Consider the following 14,422-nt stretch of genomic DNA (forward strand, 5'->3'; position numbering starts at 1 on the left):
TTCCCCCGCCACCTATATAGAGCTACATTAAAAATAACAGGCCATGGGCCCGGCAGCATGGCCTAGCAGCTAACGTCCTCACCTTGAACGTGCCGGGATCCCATATGGGTGCCAGTTCTAATCCCGGCAGCCCCGCTTCCCATCCAGCTCCCTGCTTGTGGCCTGGGACAGCAGTGGAAGGCAGCCCAGAACTTTGGGAACCTGCACCCGCGTGGGAGACCCGAAAGAAGTTCCTGGATCCTGGCTTCGGATTGGCACACCATCAGCCATTGCGCTCACTTGGGGAGTGAATCATCGGATGGAAGATCTTCCTCTCTGTCTCTCCTCCTCTCTGTATATCTGACTTTCCAATTAATAAATAAATCTTTGAAAATAAATAAATAAATAACAGGCCATGTAGTACTGATTTAGGGATCTGAGCTGAATACCCCGCCTACATGGCTTCACTGTGTGAACCCCTCTAGGAACCTAGGACTCTGATTTCATCAAACATCAGCACTAGTCTGAATTGTGGAGATGAGCAATAAGTTAGTAAGTACTTACAAAATACCTGGTGTACTGGGTTTTATTTTATAATTATTAATTTGTGAGGTCAAGTCAGACTTGCCATTGTGTGACTCACTCCCCAAATGTCTCAGTGCTGGGACTCAATGTAGGTCTCCCATGTAGGTGGCAGGGACCCAACTACTGGAACAATCAGATGCCGATGCCCAGGGTGCCCATTAGCAGGAATTAGGAGTGAACTCCGAAGTGGAAGGCAGGCTTGCCAAGCAGTGTCTTAATAGCATGCTAAACTCCTCATCTCACACAGTGTTTTTTTAATGTAGTAATGTAGTTGTGGTCTGACAAATTATTTTTTTCATGTTATCCTTATATGCAAGCAAGACTAATAACTGTCACAAAGCCACTTTACAAGAAATAATTTATTACCTTACTAATGGAAAAATGGTGTAACTTGGAAAAAAAAATCCTGATTGTCACTAAACACATTAAGTGAAAGAAGTCAGTGACTAGCTTTGGATCTTTATGCCCAAATATGGTACATTACTCCTAGATCCGCTAACAAGCTTAGGGAAAAGGCTTAAAGAAAGAAAAACCATTTTCTGGACTTTTCAAGCAACTCAAATGTGAAAAATACACATTACTGTCACTACTTCTATCCTTATTTTCACTAATTTATAACAAGATGTTTTTCTTTCTGATTTCATAGATCCTACTTTGACCCTAATCACATTGGTACAATTAAAACTAATTTAACAATAATAGTAACATAAAAATGTGTGTGTGTGTGTGTGTGTATAAATATATATATATTTATACTCAGTTTAAAATTCCTACTACCAGTGTCCTTTGACAGAACTGATTGGTGGCTAAAAGCTTATTTTATTTGTTGAAGTTGCATAAACTTAAGGCAAAGTTCTAAAAACTGAAAGCAATGTCTTGTCCAAAATCTCACTGATTAGATTCTTCAGCAATTTATTGAAATGAAAATCTAATGGATGTTTTAAATTACCCTAAACAGAAAACAAAACTTACTCTCCTGAAATCTACTATTGGTCTCAAGGTTGAGATAAAAATGATATGCAATTTTTACATAATATGTAAGTTAGCTGCCCATGAATACTGAACATATTTACCCAGGAAGGGTGTAAGAAGTGACTGGTAGATGAATATTTCCACAGCATGGGAGAGAATGAAGTGATAACTCTGATGATGTGTGGATATTTGTTTATTGATTCATAATAGATTTAAAAGAATCTTTAAAAATAGCATGCAACAACATACATTCTTTGCAAATCCATCATTTATCTACTGTTCTTTATAGACTGCTAAAGCACGTACATGTAAAGTACTTTACGCAAATTTTCTTTTTGTCTCATCAAGAGAAATCGCCATCTCAATGCTGTCTTGAATTCATCATCACCTAAGCAACTCTAGTTTATCATTTTTCTACAGTTCCTCAATTTCAAATTAATCCTGTCTGATGGGAATACACAACAACAAATATCAATAAGTAGCAGTGAGAGCAGTGCTACTCCCTTTTTACCTTTTTAAAAGATAAAATTCCCTTCTGCTTTGAATTACCTCTCATTATAAAATCTAGTACTGGAATACATTTCTCATCATCTCTGATTTTACCTGTAGAAAACCAGTTTGTGGGCCCAGTTCATGTTCCAGCTGTTCCACTTCCCATCCAGCTCCCTGCTTATGGCTTGGGAGAGGCCATAAGCTTATGGCCTGGGAGGATGGTCCAAAGCCTTGGGTCCCTGCACCTGTGTGGAAGACCTAGAAGCTCCTGGCTCCTGGTTTTGGGTTAGCTAAAGCTCTGGTGGCCATTGTGACCATTTGAGGAGTGAACCAGCGGATGGAAGATCCTTCTGTCCTGCTCTTTCCAATAAAAATAATTAAATCTTAAAGAAAATCAGTTTGTAAGTAAAAATCACTCACTACTTACAAATAAACAAAATCAAGTATTCACCCAACTCAAATCAAGGTACTGAGTTTGTCACTGGAATACCATGAGATGGTGCTCAAAAGCTAAGTAATAAAACTCACTCATTTTAGTGTATTTGACTACAATTTTGGGGCATCTGTACTAAAACTTACAAGAAATTATTGTTCTTTCAAAAAGCCCAAGCAGTCTTCCTAAGATGGTTAAACACATGTGCCAGGATAATGTTCCATTTGCATATGGGCTGCTTTTAGTTATAAAATAAAAAGTTTTGCTAAAGGACTCACACAAGACAAATTTAAAAATTTAATATAAGCGAAACAACTCAACTGTTATTCAATATCCCTACCAGTACAGTACTTGGGAGTTCATTACCAAATCTAAACATCAAATTTCTCATCAAAAAACTCTCAAACATTTGTTCTACAATCTCTTTTTCACAGATTTCACCTGGTAATTGGCATGTCAACTACCTCACGTGCAAGCTAACTTGGTTTCTGCAATTCTCCAGTTCCATCCGCACCTGACTCGCCCCCTTAAGTGAAACAGAAAAGTTAACAAGAGGAAAAAACTCAAACATCCTGCCATTGGTCAAATATCTTCTTCACGGTTTCCTTTTTTAAAAAAAAAAATCAGAGGAAATGACTCAAATTCACGGACCTCCTATATTTACTCTTTCCTTTAAGTGATTTACAGTAAATTAGACAAAAAGCAGAAACTTTTTTGCACAACACAACCGGTCCACGTTTACAGAGTTATGGGTTTTTCACACAACATAGGCGGGGAAAAAGTACTACGGCTTCTATCAAAGTACCTGCATTCAATTCCTAAGCCTGTCACCTGTTAACCTGCCTGTGAACAATATCACAGCATTCGAGTATATGAGACATAAGCAAGCACCTAAAACGAAGTAGTTCACAAATATCAGACCTTGTGGGAAAACTGAACTGAATCAACACCCCCCCCCCAACACACAAGCAAAACCACACTTGTCGTTCCACAGGTGAAGATACTGAGGTGTGATGGGGTGAGCTGTGCTTCCAAGTCATACAGCAAGCAACCAGGAAAAGAATTTACGCCTAAGTCCGACCCTCCCCTCCAGGTAGTCACCCCGCTGCTGCACACAAGAAAACACTCCGTAATTGGTACACCACTTACACGGAGACGGTGGAATGGGAAAAAAAAGAAGTTACTACAATTAAAGTGGCACAAAAACAACACCTGATGTTACCCAGTCATGTCTTTAAATGACTCTGCCTGTCACCTGACATGGTCGACAAGTAGTAAAAGCTACACCTAACTTCCCTCGGTGTTTTCAGAGAAGTCCGTCCCTTTTTCGGCATGTTACAAGCCTGACGATAAGCAAGTTCTTCAAGTGGACTTATCTACTTTGCGCAGGCCTACGTTATCCTTCCCGTACGAGGGAAGGGCTGCGCTGGTAACCGAAAAGCTGCCGGTTTCCAACAAGGCTCCGCTGAGGCACAAGACCACGTGGTCCCCCTCACAAGCCCACAGCTCCCTACCCTTCTCCCTCCTTTTTTCCCCCCCTTCCTTTTTTTTTTTTTTTGACAAGGAATTGACAAAACTCGGGCTTCTTTCTCTCGAGTGGAGCCGTGGCACATGCCACCTGTGTAATCCAGACCGCAAACGTCCTGCAGCTTTCTCTCCCGGAAGACGGCAAGAATCGCAATAATGGGGAACTAGGGTACCCACAAAGCCGGGGTCAGGAGGGACTGGGGGAAGTACTGGGGCTTGCAGGGAAGACCCAGACCTGTCAACACCGAGTAAGACTCACGCCCAACGACTGAAACCCGGCACTCGGGCAGGCCCGAGGTGGGAGCGGCTCCCCGAGAGCGCTGGGGACGAATCGACCCGCACGAAGCCGCCGCCCTCCTCGGCAGGGCTCTCAGCATGTCCCAGCAAGCCGCGAACTCTGGCCCTCGGGTCCGGTGCAACCTTTGCCCCCAGATCCTGCTGTCCTGGGCGGCCGCCGCCGGACCTGCCCGCACCTGTCACTCCCCAAAGACGCTAGACCGCGGTTCCCGCCCGAGTCTCCACCACCCTAGCGCACCCGCGGCCCCTCCAGATCCTTCCCCTCACCAGGTGTCCCCTTTCCGGAGCGAGGTTTTGAGGAGCGTCGCGATGTCAGATCGCTGGGTGTCCAGATCCGCCGCTCCGCCTTCCGCCATCTTCTTCCACTAGCGGTAGCGGAGGCGGCAGCGACGGTGGCGGCACGCCCCAGAGCATTGTGGGAATGGCGTCCCCGGCCCCGCCCACTTGGCAGGTCGAAACCAAAGGAGACGTAGGAGAGGGGGGGCGCGTAGGAACCTGAGGCGGCCCTGGCGGCGGGCGAGTGCGCGGCGGAGGTCGGCCATCCCCCCCGCCGCCCCGTCGGTCCCGCCCGCCCGGCGCTTTGCCTCGGCTCCCTCAGGCCGCGCGCAGGCAGGTTTTCACTTCCCTCGGCGGGGCTTCGGCTCGCTCTCAGAGAAGCGCTGCCACTCCCCAGTTCGTCTTCGACTTTACCTACCCACCCCTTTTTCCCACAGTCGCCTAAAAACCTTTATTGGCGCATTCAGTCACTCTAGAGGGTGGGGGTGGACGGGAGGATGTGGGGATGGACAAGATATGGCAGAAAATTGAGCAGCTCGGTGGCTCCGGGCTTTTCACAGAAGCCACCCAAGCCCGATGAACATTGGCTCGAGAACTATCCGAAAGCGAAGGCTTGGCCGCGGTGACCTTCCTAGGTTCCTTTCGGCGCTGCTTCTGTAGGTGGAGACCTTTGGTAGGCTCTTTGTGACGCCTCCTCGGGCACACCCAAGGCAAGTGAGCTGCCGTCTGAAAACAAGCCTTGGCTCCTCGGTGAATGAGTGAAAGATTCACTGAATGATGCGAGAAACAGAGAAGGGGTACACCCCCAAGGTGGCCGAGAGCAACACTGGTTTAGGCGCCCTTCCCAGTGGTGCCTACGTACCACCAGGTGAAAGCAGTTTTATTGGAAGCCAACAATTTAGGTTACAAGTGGGCAGGTCTACTCCCTCAAAAAATCAAATCCCGAGTCCACACAGGTTCCAAAGCCCGTATTGCTAGCACTTTCATTGACCGCCTCTCCTTGTGGAAGTCTGGGCAAAAATATGAACTTCACACGATTGGGTTAATTTTTAAAAACTACACACCTAGCTGCTAGCCCAAGAATGACTACCAAGTGAAAATAATACCCAAATTGGGCCTGTTGCAATAGCCTAGTGGATAAATCCTCACAAGCACTGGGATCCTGTACGGGCACCGGTTCATGTCCAGGTTGCTCTACTTCCCTTCCAGCTCCCTGCTTGTGACCTGGGAAAGCAGTAGAGGATGGCCCAAAGCCTTGGGACCCTGCACCCACGTGGGAGCCCTGGAAGAAGCTCCTGGCTTCAGATCAGCCCGTCTCGGCCATTGCGGCCACTTGGGGAGTGAATCAGTGGGCAGATCTTTCTCTCTATCAGCTTTTCCAATAGAAATAAATCTTTAAAAAAAAAAAAACCACCTAAATAAATCCTTAATAATTGAATTGTGGCAAAACTTTTAAGTACTTTCAGGCATGATGAGAAACTCTGGTGATGTGACTTAAATAACAAGGAAATGAGAAGCCTGAAAGGTGGACAAGACCGCCCGCTTGGTCACTCTTGTTCTGTATTTTTAATGCCCAGTCTAGCTCAATTGGAGTGAATTCAGACAAGATGGGTTTGATTTTAAGAGTACTGATCTATCCCCAAGTAGAAGTGTATATTGGCATTATGATTATTTGTTTTCACTTTATACACTTTTACTTTATTATATCAACCTTTAGAGTGTGGAAGCAACTTACAGCTTTTCTTATTTGACTTTTTTCCCAGCAGGTGAAAAAAAAAAGAAAGTTTCTGTAACTATGAATATCCTCAAAGAGTCATATTTTCCCTCAGTCTGACAATATGATATGGAAAAAAAGTTGAAGCCAATGTGGATGAACATATGCTCGAACTTGACTTCATTCTGTAGCTCCAAGGTACTTGTAGTTTAATCATAAGATTGAATATTATAACATCTAAAGGATTTTTATGAAGATTAAATGAAACAACATGTGTTTATTGCCTAGAACTTAATAGCCTATCAATAAACACCAGTATTGTTTATTGGTGACAGTGTAAATTGCATAGTATGTGAATTATATCTTTAAAATGTTAGAGAAGTTGAAGGTAAAACTGTGTTCTCATTTTATAAACACAGCATAACAAGAAGTAATACATCATTCACACTCTGCTGTTCAGTTCTCCTTCCAAGAAAATATATTTTAAAACACGGAAGCCTATACAAGACAGCTAAGTAAAATAATCGTGCCTTCACTGGCTGTGTCCTCAAGGCAGCAAGTTACCTGGAGATAGATGTGTAAATTCAATATCAACTTGAATTATGCATTAGGTTTATTAGGTCATTTTATACAGCTAACTAGCTGTTATCAGAGACAGGAAGGAAATATTAATTGTGGTATTTTACCTACTAAGGATTATCAGAGTTCTCAACTGGCTCTAAGCACTTCAAAATACTTAGTCCTCACAGCAAGCTTATGAGGTAGATGCTGTTGTGATTCCCAAGCTTTGGATGCAGAATTGAAGCAAATGAGTGGCAGAACCCCCACCAAAAATCCAAATGGTATAGCCCTAGAATCAATAAGGTTTGTGTAAATTTAAACTTTTGTAACATTTATAATCAGCAACCTCAGTTTATCAATTTAAGGGCATTCTGTTTATCTTACTGATGCTTTTCTCAATTTTAAAAATAAATAAGATACTGTTTGTAAATATTAAATTGGCCAAAGTCCACATCTCAACTGCATAGGTAAGTAGAGAAATTGATAAGAAAAGCTATTTTACCCTAAACCCCACAGATAATTCAATATAACTATTTCCCATTTAGAATGCATGCCTTTCCTGATGCTTTCCTTTTTAACTTTGCACAAATGTGTTGTTTTATTGGTGGTTGCTACTACCATCTCAGACCCACTGCAACTTCCTTGTCCGCTTAATCTAGAGGAAAAATAGTACAAGAGACCAAGCGCTTTGGAAATTGGCATCCATCTGAATGAAGTAGAATCAGAGTTGGTTTTGAAATTAGAGACTCTCCAGCAACGATTCTTTGACCTAATAATTTCTCTGTTCATGGATGTTTAAACAATCCTTTTCACAGAGATACTTGTACTTAGCAGGTAAGAGTGTCGAATTCAAGTGTAACTAACAGGAGAATAAGAATCATGTTTAAGGTGTCAAAAGAAAATTGGTTTTCAGCCTGGGGTTTTTAAAGATAGAACTTAATGGCAGGAAGTGCAAAGGAGACTTCCAAAATAAGCTTCACTTTTTTATTTTCAATACAAACCCAAGGGGAAATCTCCCTGAAGTCTAGGTGGATTTAGCAAGTCACATGCACACATAGGTCTAGCACGTTCCCTAAGAGAACAGTGTTGGTGACCTGGCAGCCTTTATTTCTCAACCTTGCCTACCTTTGATCTTCAGGAACGTCTGTTGCAATGTTTTCTTTATTCTCTGTTGGTCCTGTACAGGTCAGTTTCTGCAGTAACTTCACTATCCCTCATGCTTAGTCACTTCTCCAAACCCTTCATTTTTTTCTCTGATGTAATCTTAAAATTCCCTTCCCCCTTTATCAACTTTCCCAACAGCTAAAAGACAGCAGACAGGTGGGGGAATGGTGCAAACACCAAAATAGCATGTAGTCAAATACTTACTTAATCTGCTAATGATATTTTGAAATTTGGGATATGAGCAAAAATTGTTCCACAAAAAATTGTGCCACAATTCAGTTTTTAGAGCTCAAAAAATGAGATGCTGCTTATTTTAGACAGGCGTTAGATTCTGAAAAAGAGGTTGAAGAGATAGTGGTAGGAATTAGTCCCTTTCACAAAAAACAAGGATACTTGATTTTGACTGTGACTCAGTGCAACTAACTAGCTAGCTGGGGAGCCTTGGCCCAGCTGTTTAGCCTCTGCCAGTGCTCATTTTCTCACTGTGAATGCTTACAGGAATTTGAAATTGGTAACAGAAACAGATAAAATAAGTTCATTACAAGATAGTAAGGAGTTTGGGAGATTTCACTGAATGCTCTAGACCAACTAAATGTACTTAAGTAAAAAACATTAGAAAAAAAGAAGCATGTTTTAGCACCTGTTTTGTGAATTCTAGAAAGTTTACTTTTCACATGGACCTCAAGTCTATGAAATGATCAATCTGGTTTACTACTTATTTCACTTTTTTTTTTCTCTGAAGGGCATATAGATTGCTTTGAAAGCTGATACTACCCTGAAGATTAAAGTCAGCTTTCCCTCCTATAAGTTCTGAATTAACTGTTAATCAAACTAAACTGAATGGAATCAATAAAGTAATCAGAGTCTAATACATCTGGGATCATAGTAAAAATAAATCCTTAATAGGTAATATATTCTTTGGATCCTGGTTATTTAAAAATGAAATGTACATGTATGATGAGGAAACTTTTCCAAGGAAGAATTTATTCTATGAACCATAAATATTATTATTTAACTTGGTTTGATATATATGTTCTATTGAATTTGATTTGATCCATATGTATATATTTGATCCAAATATATGGTTTATTTGTATATATGGATATAAATATAAAATGCATATAATCAAGACTGATTTATCTTTATTGATAGATTCAAAGTTGACTAAAAATGACTCCATGAAAAAATGGAAATGTTTAAGCAGTGTCTGAGTTCTTTTCTCAAATCTGTAATAATGCACAGCTAAGTCATTTTCTAATATACTGATCTTTTGCTTTGAGTGAAAAATGAAAACATTTGTCTTAATATTACATACTTATATTTTGTCAGTTTTATATAAGATTTTAAAAATATTTTCTTTTATGCCATGGCTCTTGGAAATCTACAGAACTAATCTATAGTGATTCAGCTACTATATAGATTCTAGTGAGATTAACTTTGTTTTCTCCCAAGAGAGGACTGAATTATTCAGATTTTCTGTTTGGACAATCCTGCTCTTCATTTTTAGCTGAGATAGCAAAAAAGATTTAAGTTGCTTACAAAGAGTTTTAGAACAATGTAATAACAGGTCTTAAAGAATATATCTAAATTCTGTGATAAATAAAAATGTTACATGAGATATTCTTTATGATATTATCTTCCAGGAACCCAAGGAACAGGATAGTATAGACAATGCAGTAGGTTTATGACAAGTAAGAATTAATCCATGAATTGTGAAGAAATAGTTATCTACTTCTGCAGATAATTTACTGAATAATAATAGGAATTTTTTAGGATATAGTAGAAATATTATGCATATAGAGTCAGAAAGATCTATATTTGAGTGGTCCCTCTGCTACTTACTCATTCTTTAGAAAGCGAAATTTGATTTCAAAGGATTCATTCAGATGTAAATGAAACAATGAATATGGAACTCACAGTAGAAATTAGTATAAAGTCTCAATTATTTTTTACAAAATATTTGTACTATTTAGACAGGGACAGTTACTAAATTTCACTGTCTAAAAAATTTATTAACATCATAAAGCTGAGATGGAGTAATAAGCAGTTTTGTTACAACTAGTAGTGCTTATGTGAAGAAATTAAAATAAGAAAGAGGTTAAGAAGAATATTAAAAATCCAGTTTTACCAAATCTTTCATTTTAAGGTGTTCTAAAAGTAAAATAATGTACTTGCAAGCTAATGGTAGAATATTACACAAAAATATATTATATGCTTATTAATGTTTTCTAATTATAAACATAGACATATAACATATCAGAAACTTGTCCATCTGTGGATGGACAGTATGGAAGGCAGAATAGTTAAGCTACAGACATGCTCATGTTACAATCTCAGAACCTGTGAGAGTATTGCCTTACAAGAGAAAATGAACTTGGCAGAGATGACCAAGACTAAAGACTTTGAGATGGGGAGATTATCTTGGATTTTCCAGTTGAGTCCAATCAAATCACAGAAATCCTTGAGGGTAAAAGAAACTTTCCTGGCTATGATAAGAAGGGTGGTGTGACTGTGGAAGAATAGTTTTGAAGAGGTAAAAAAGCTGGTTTTAGTCAAATAATGTAAATGACTTCATGAGAGTAGAGAAGGTGAGGAAATGAATTATCCTGTAAAGGTTCCAGAAAGAAACACAGCCTTGCCAATAGCTTGATGTTAGTTATAGTAAGCTTGTGTCAGATGTCTGAAATATAGATTTGGAAGATAATATACCTGAATGTCCCTTGTTATTAGATTTATGGTAATTTGTTATAGTAGTAGCAGTAAACAAATGCAGAGCAGAACAGCCTGCCCTAGGGAAACTAAAATAGTGTCTATTCTGAACGAAGGCGATCACTGCATCCCTCTGACAGACACGTGCTGTTGATAACAATCATAAGAAACTGAATTCAATAAGAATTCAGTATTCTCTGGACCACTAGTTGAAAAAAATACACCAGATTAGTTTAAAAACTAATGTAATATAGAAAGTAGTTAAGTATACCTAAGTCTCTGGTGACTTGACTAACTGTCTCAGGCCATGTCATGAAATTCTTAACATCAGCGAGGTGGGGGAGGGGAGTAAGAGAGAAGGAGATCCTCCATCCACTGGTCCACTTCTCAAAGGGTCACAAGGGCTGGCGCTAGCCAATCTGAAGCCAGAAATCTAGAGCTTCTTTCTGGATCTCCCACATGGATGCAGGAGCGCAAGGGCTTGAGCCATCTTCTGTAGCTTTCCCAAGTCTACAGCATAGGGGATGCTGGAGCAACAGGGAGAAGATTAGCTGGTTATGCCACTGTGCTGGCCCCTCAAGTGCTTCTTTTAAAACATAAAGGAATGGTGTTCTCTAATTAAGAATGTAGTTGGAATCATCAAACTGGATTTTGGGACTATACTCTCAAAACAGTTCTAAAATCGGAGAGGAAGAGATCTTGAATGGAATTCTTGATTCAAACTTCAGAAAGCACTGATGAAACTCATTTAAATTTTTTTTTTTTTTTTAGCCACCTGAAGGAAAATTACTTAGCCAAAGTTTGTTAGTGGTTAGAAAGCTGAAAAATGCTTTTAAAAATGTGGTCTGTAGATCTGCTGTATCACCAACACCTGTGGTGTATTTTCAGTTGTGGATTGTTTACCCAATCCCAGATAAAGTAAGTGAGAGAATTTTGGGGGCTCAAGTTGAAGAACTATTATTCTGATGAACCAAGGGTGACTCTGGCTTTCTAAGCTTTGAGAAGTGTTAGTCTAGGGTTACAGGTTGGTTATTTTTATTTCCCAAGATTCAGGCAATGATACTTGATCTAGTGGCAGTCTACTTCAGCTGCTATAACAAAATAACTGAAGTGGGTAATTCATAAACAACAAAAACTTACTGTTCACCATTCTGGAGCCTGATTTGTCCAAGGTGAAGAAAGCAGCAGCTTCAGGGCCAGGTGAGGCCTTGCTCCCTGCTTTGGGGATGGCATCTTCTTGCTGCACCTTCCCATGGTGAACGAGGCCGGGGAGCTCCTGCATGCCTCTGTTGGGAGGATGCTGATCCTGTGTGTGAGGGGGATACCTCATGACTTAGTTTTCAAAGGTTCACATCTTTTTAATATCAGATCAAGTATCAGATTTCAACAATAAGGAGAGAACTACAGTCAGATTACAGCAAAGACAAAATTATAGTACTGTGTTTAACTGTGTTTAACTGTGAGGCTAGATTGTCAATTCTTAACAGAACAATCTTCATCCTACTCAGTTAAATAAATGGACTCTAGTATAATTCTACAAGATGTATTGTGCACTCCATCTACTTTTCTATTTTAAAATTAAGAGAATTTTTTTTCACTAAAGATAATGGTTTCTCTTGGTTTCATATCAATAATTTCTTCTATGTTTGGCTAAATCCTGTCCTTGCATGCTACGGAATCTTTAAGAGGAACCGATTCATGTCCTGGCTGCTCCATTTCCTGTCCAGCCCCCTGCTGTGGTCTGGGAAAGCAGTGGAGGTCAACCCAAAGACCCTGCACCTGCGAGCGATTCCCAGAAGAAGCTGCTGGCTTTGAGTTGGCTCAGCTCCAGCCAGTGTGGCCACTTGAGGGGTGAACCATCGGACGGAAGATCTTTCTCTCTGTATCTCCGTCTGTCTATATATCTGCCTTTTCAATAAAAATAAATATATTTTAAAAAAGATTTATTATAAATGGCTAAATATAAGTGTAATGAAAATATTTATATGGAGCACAAATATTTCTGACTTTATAGAATTTTTTTAAGCCAAAGGAATGAAATACTATGTATATACAACATATAGTTCTGTAAGACAGTTTTGGCACGTAAGAATTTGTGGTGCCTTTGTAGTTAGTAAGATCGAGTTTTATTTCTGTCCTTAAGTATCAGAGTAGCAGCTTAGCTTAGTGATCAGAATGTTTGAGTTGCATATTGAAGAGTCCTGGGTCCCATTCCTGGCTCCAGCTTTCTGATCCTGGGAGGCATCGGTGACAGCTCAAGACACTAAGTTCCTTGCCACTCATGAGAGACCTAGATTGAGTTACTAGCTCTGAACTTCAGAATGACCCAGCCTTAGATGTTGCAGGCATTTGGAAAGTGTACTAGTAACCAGGAGCTTTCTCTGTCTCCATTTTTAGGTTTGCTTCTGTTTTTCTTAAATAATTACGTTTTTAAAAATTTTCTATTTTTAGGAATCCCCGATTCTACATAAAGAGATAGCAGCATAAATTAATATGGAAACATCCGTAACTACTCCTTTTGCTTTTAAACATTATGCATTTTTTAAAATTGCTATTGTGGTGGATACCAAGCCTAGCCTAGCTTAGCCTATCTCAAAATGAGCTTAAATTCTTTTTTTCTTCTGCTCTAGAAGTAAAACACGCCTAAAGAACTTCTTGGGGATTAGAGCGATTGAGAATGAGATTTTTCATAGAAAGACTTAATTTGTGTGAAATTCAGAGCTACAGAAAGAAAATTTTCTATGAAAAATCTTTTTTTAAAAAAAGATTTATTTCATGCTTGTACATACTGCTTAAGCTGAGTTCACAAAGATTTAAACCTAGGTTTCCTTTTCAGAGTTTTATTGCTTTAGCTGTTAAGTTCAGGCATTTGATCTCTTAATTTTCGACATTGTATAAGAAATGATCCAGTTTAATTCTCTTGTACATGAATATTTAGTTGCAGGACCACAGACAGTTTTTCAAAAATATTTTCCTCATTTAATTTCATTGGCATCTTTTTGAATTCAATTACTTATAAGTGTAAAACTTATTTCTAAGCTCTTCAAATCTATTTAATTCATCTCCTTGTCTACCCTATGGTAGTATTGCATTACCTTGATTGCTGTTGGTTTGTAGTAAGCTGTGGACTTGGAAAGTGCAAATCCTTCAGTGCTGTTCTCTTAAGATTGTTTTGAACATTCTAGGTTCTTTAAAATTCCATGAACATGAGATAGCTCCATGATTACTTAATCTTCCCTGCAAATATATGTGGTTGTGTTCTAGATCATGTCAGATATAAGGTGAACAAAGAGAGATGAAAAGCTTCGTACTCCCATTCTGAAAAGGATGAGTGACTTACATCACTCCCTCTTTCCTTCTCTTCTACCTTCTGCTGCTTGAAAAGCAGAGCTGGTGAAAACTATTCATCACCTTTCCCCAACAGAAAGCTGGGACTGAATGGAGCTGACTTGTACCAGGGACCCTGATGTGGAATTTGGATGTCCTATGTTGTGTTTGGACTGTTGACCCAAGTGCTCATTCCTGCAGTGCTTTTCATTATTCCTGCAGTATTAACTTTACCTATCAATCATCTCACTTTATCAAACCCATTTATTTGCCACTTAAGTTTAGATTAATTAATCGTGTCTATAGGCAACTAGTCTAACTTTGCCTTTTTAAATAGTCATTCTACAGCAGATATATTTAATTCAAAACACTCCATTTATAATATG

General features: G+C 39.6%; 1 protein-coding gene across 10 annotated transcripts in view; it reads right to left on the reverse strand.

Moving 5' to 3' along the window:
- Positions 1-4,737, reverse strand: part of USP15 (ubiquitin specific peptidase 15) — a 99,245-nt gene extending 94,508 nt beyond the window's left edge. For 5 of the 10 annotated variants that reach the window (XM_040982663.1, XM_040982680.1, XM_040982688.1 and 2 more), the window contains exon 1: positions 4,553-4,736. In XM_040982663.1, coding sequence (XP_040838597.1) covers positions 4,553-4,641 — 89 coding nt within the window. In that variant the 5' untranslated portion in view covers positions 4,642-4,736. The other 5 variants (XM_040982626.1, XM_040982609.1, XM_040982619.1 and 2 more) reach the window with 4 other exon arrangements.
- Between the last annotated feature and the right edge of the window lie 9,685 nt (positions 4,738-14,422).

Source organism: Ochotona curzoniae, unplaced genomic scaffold (assembly GCF_017591425.1).
Source record: "Ochotona curzoniae isolate NIBS_2020 unplaced genomic scaffold, NIBS_Ocur_1.0 contig_1014, whole genome shotgun sequence".
NCBI classification, from domain to species: Eukaryota; Metazoa; Chordata; class Mammalia; order Lagomorpha; family Ochotonidae; genus Ochotona; species Ochotona curzoniae.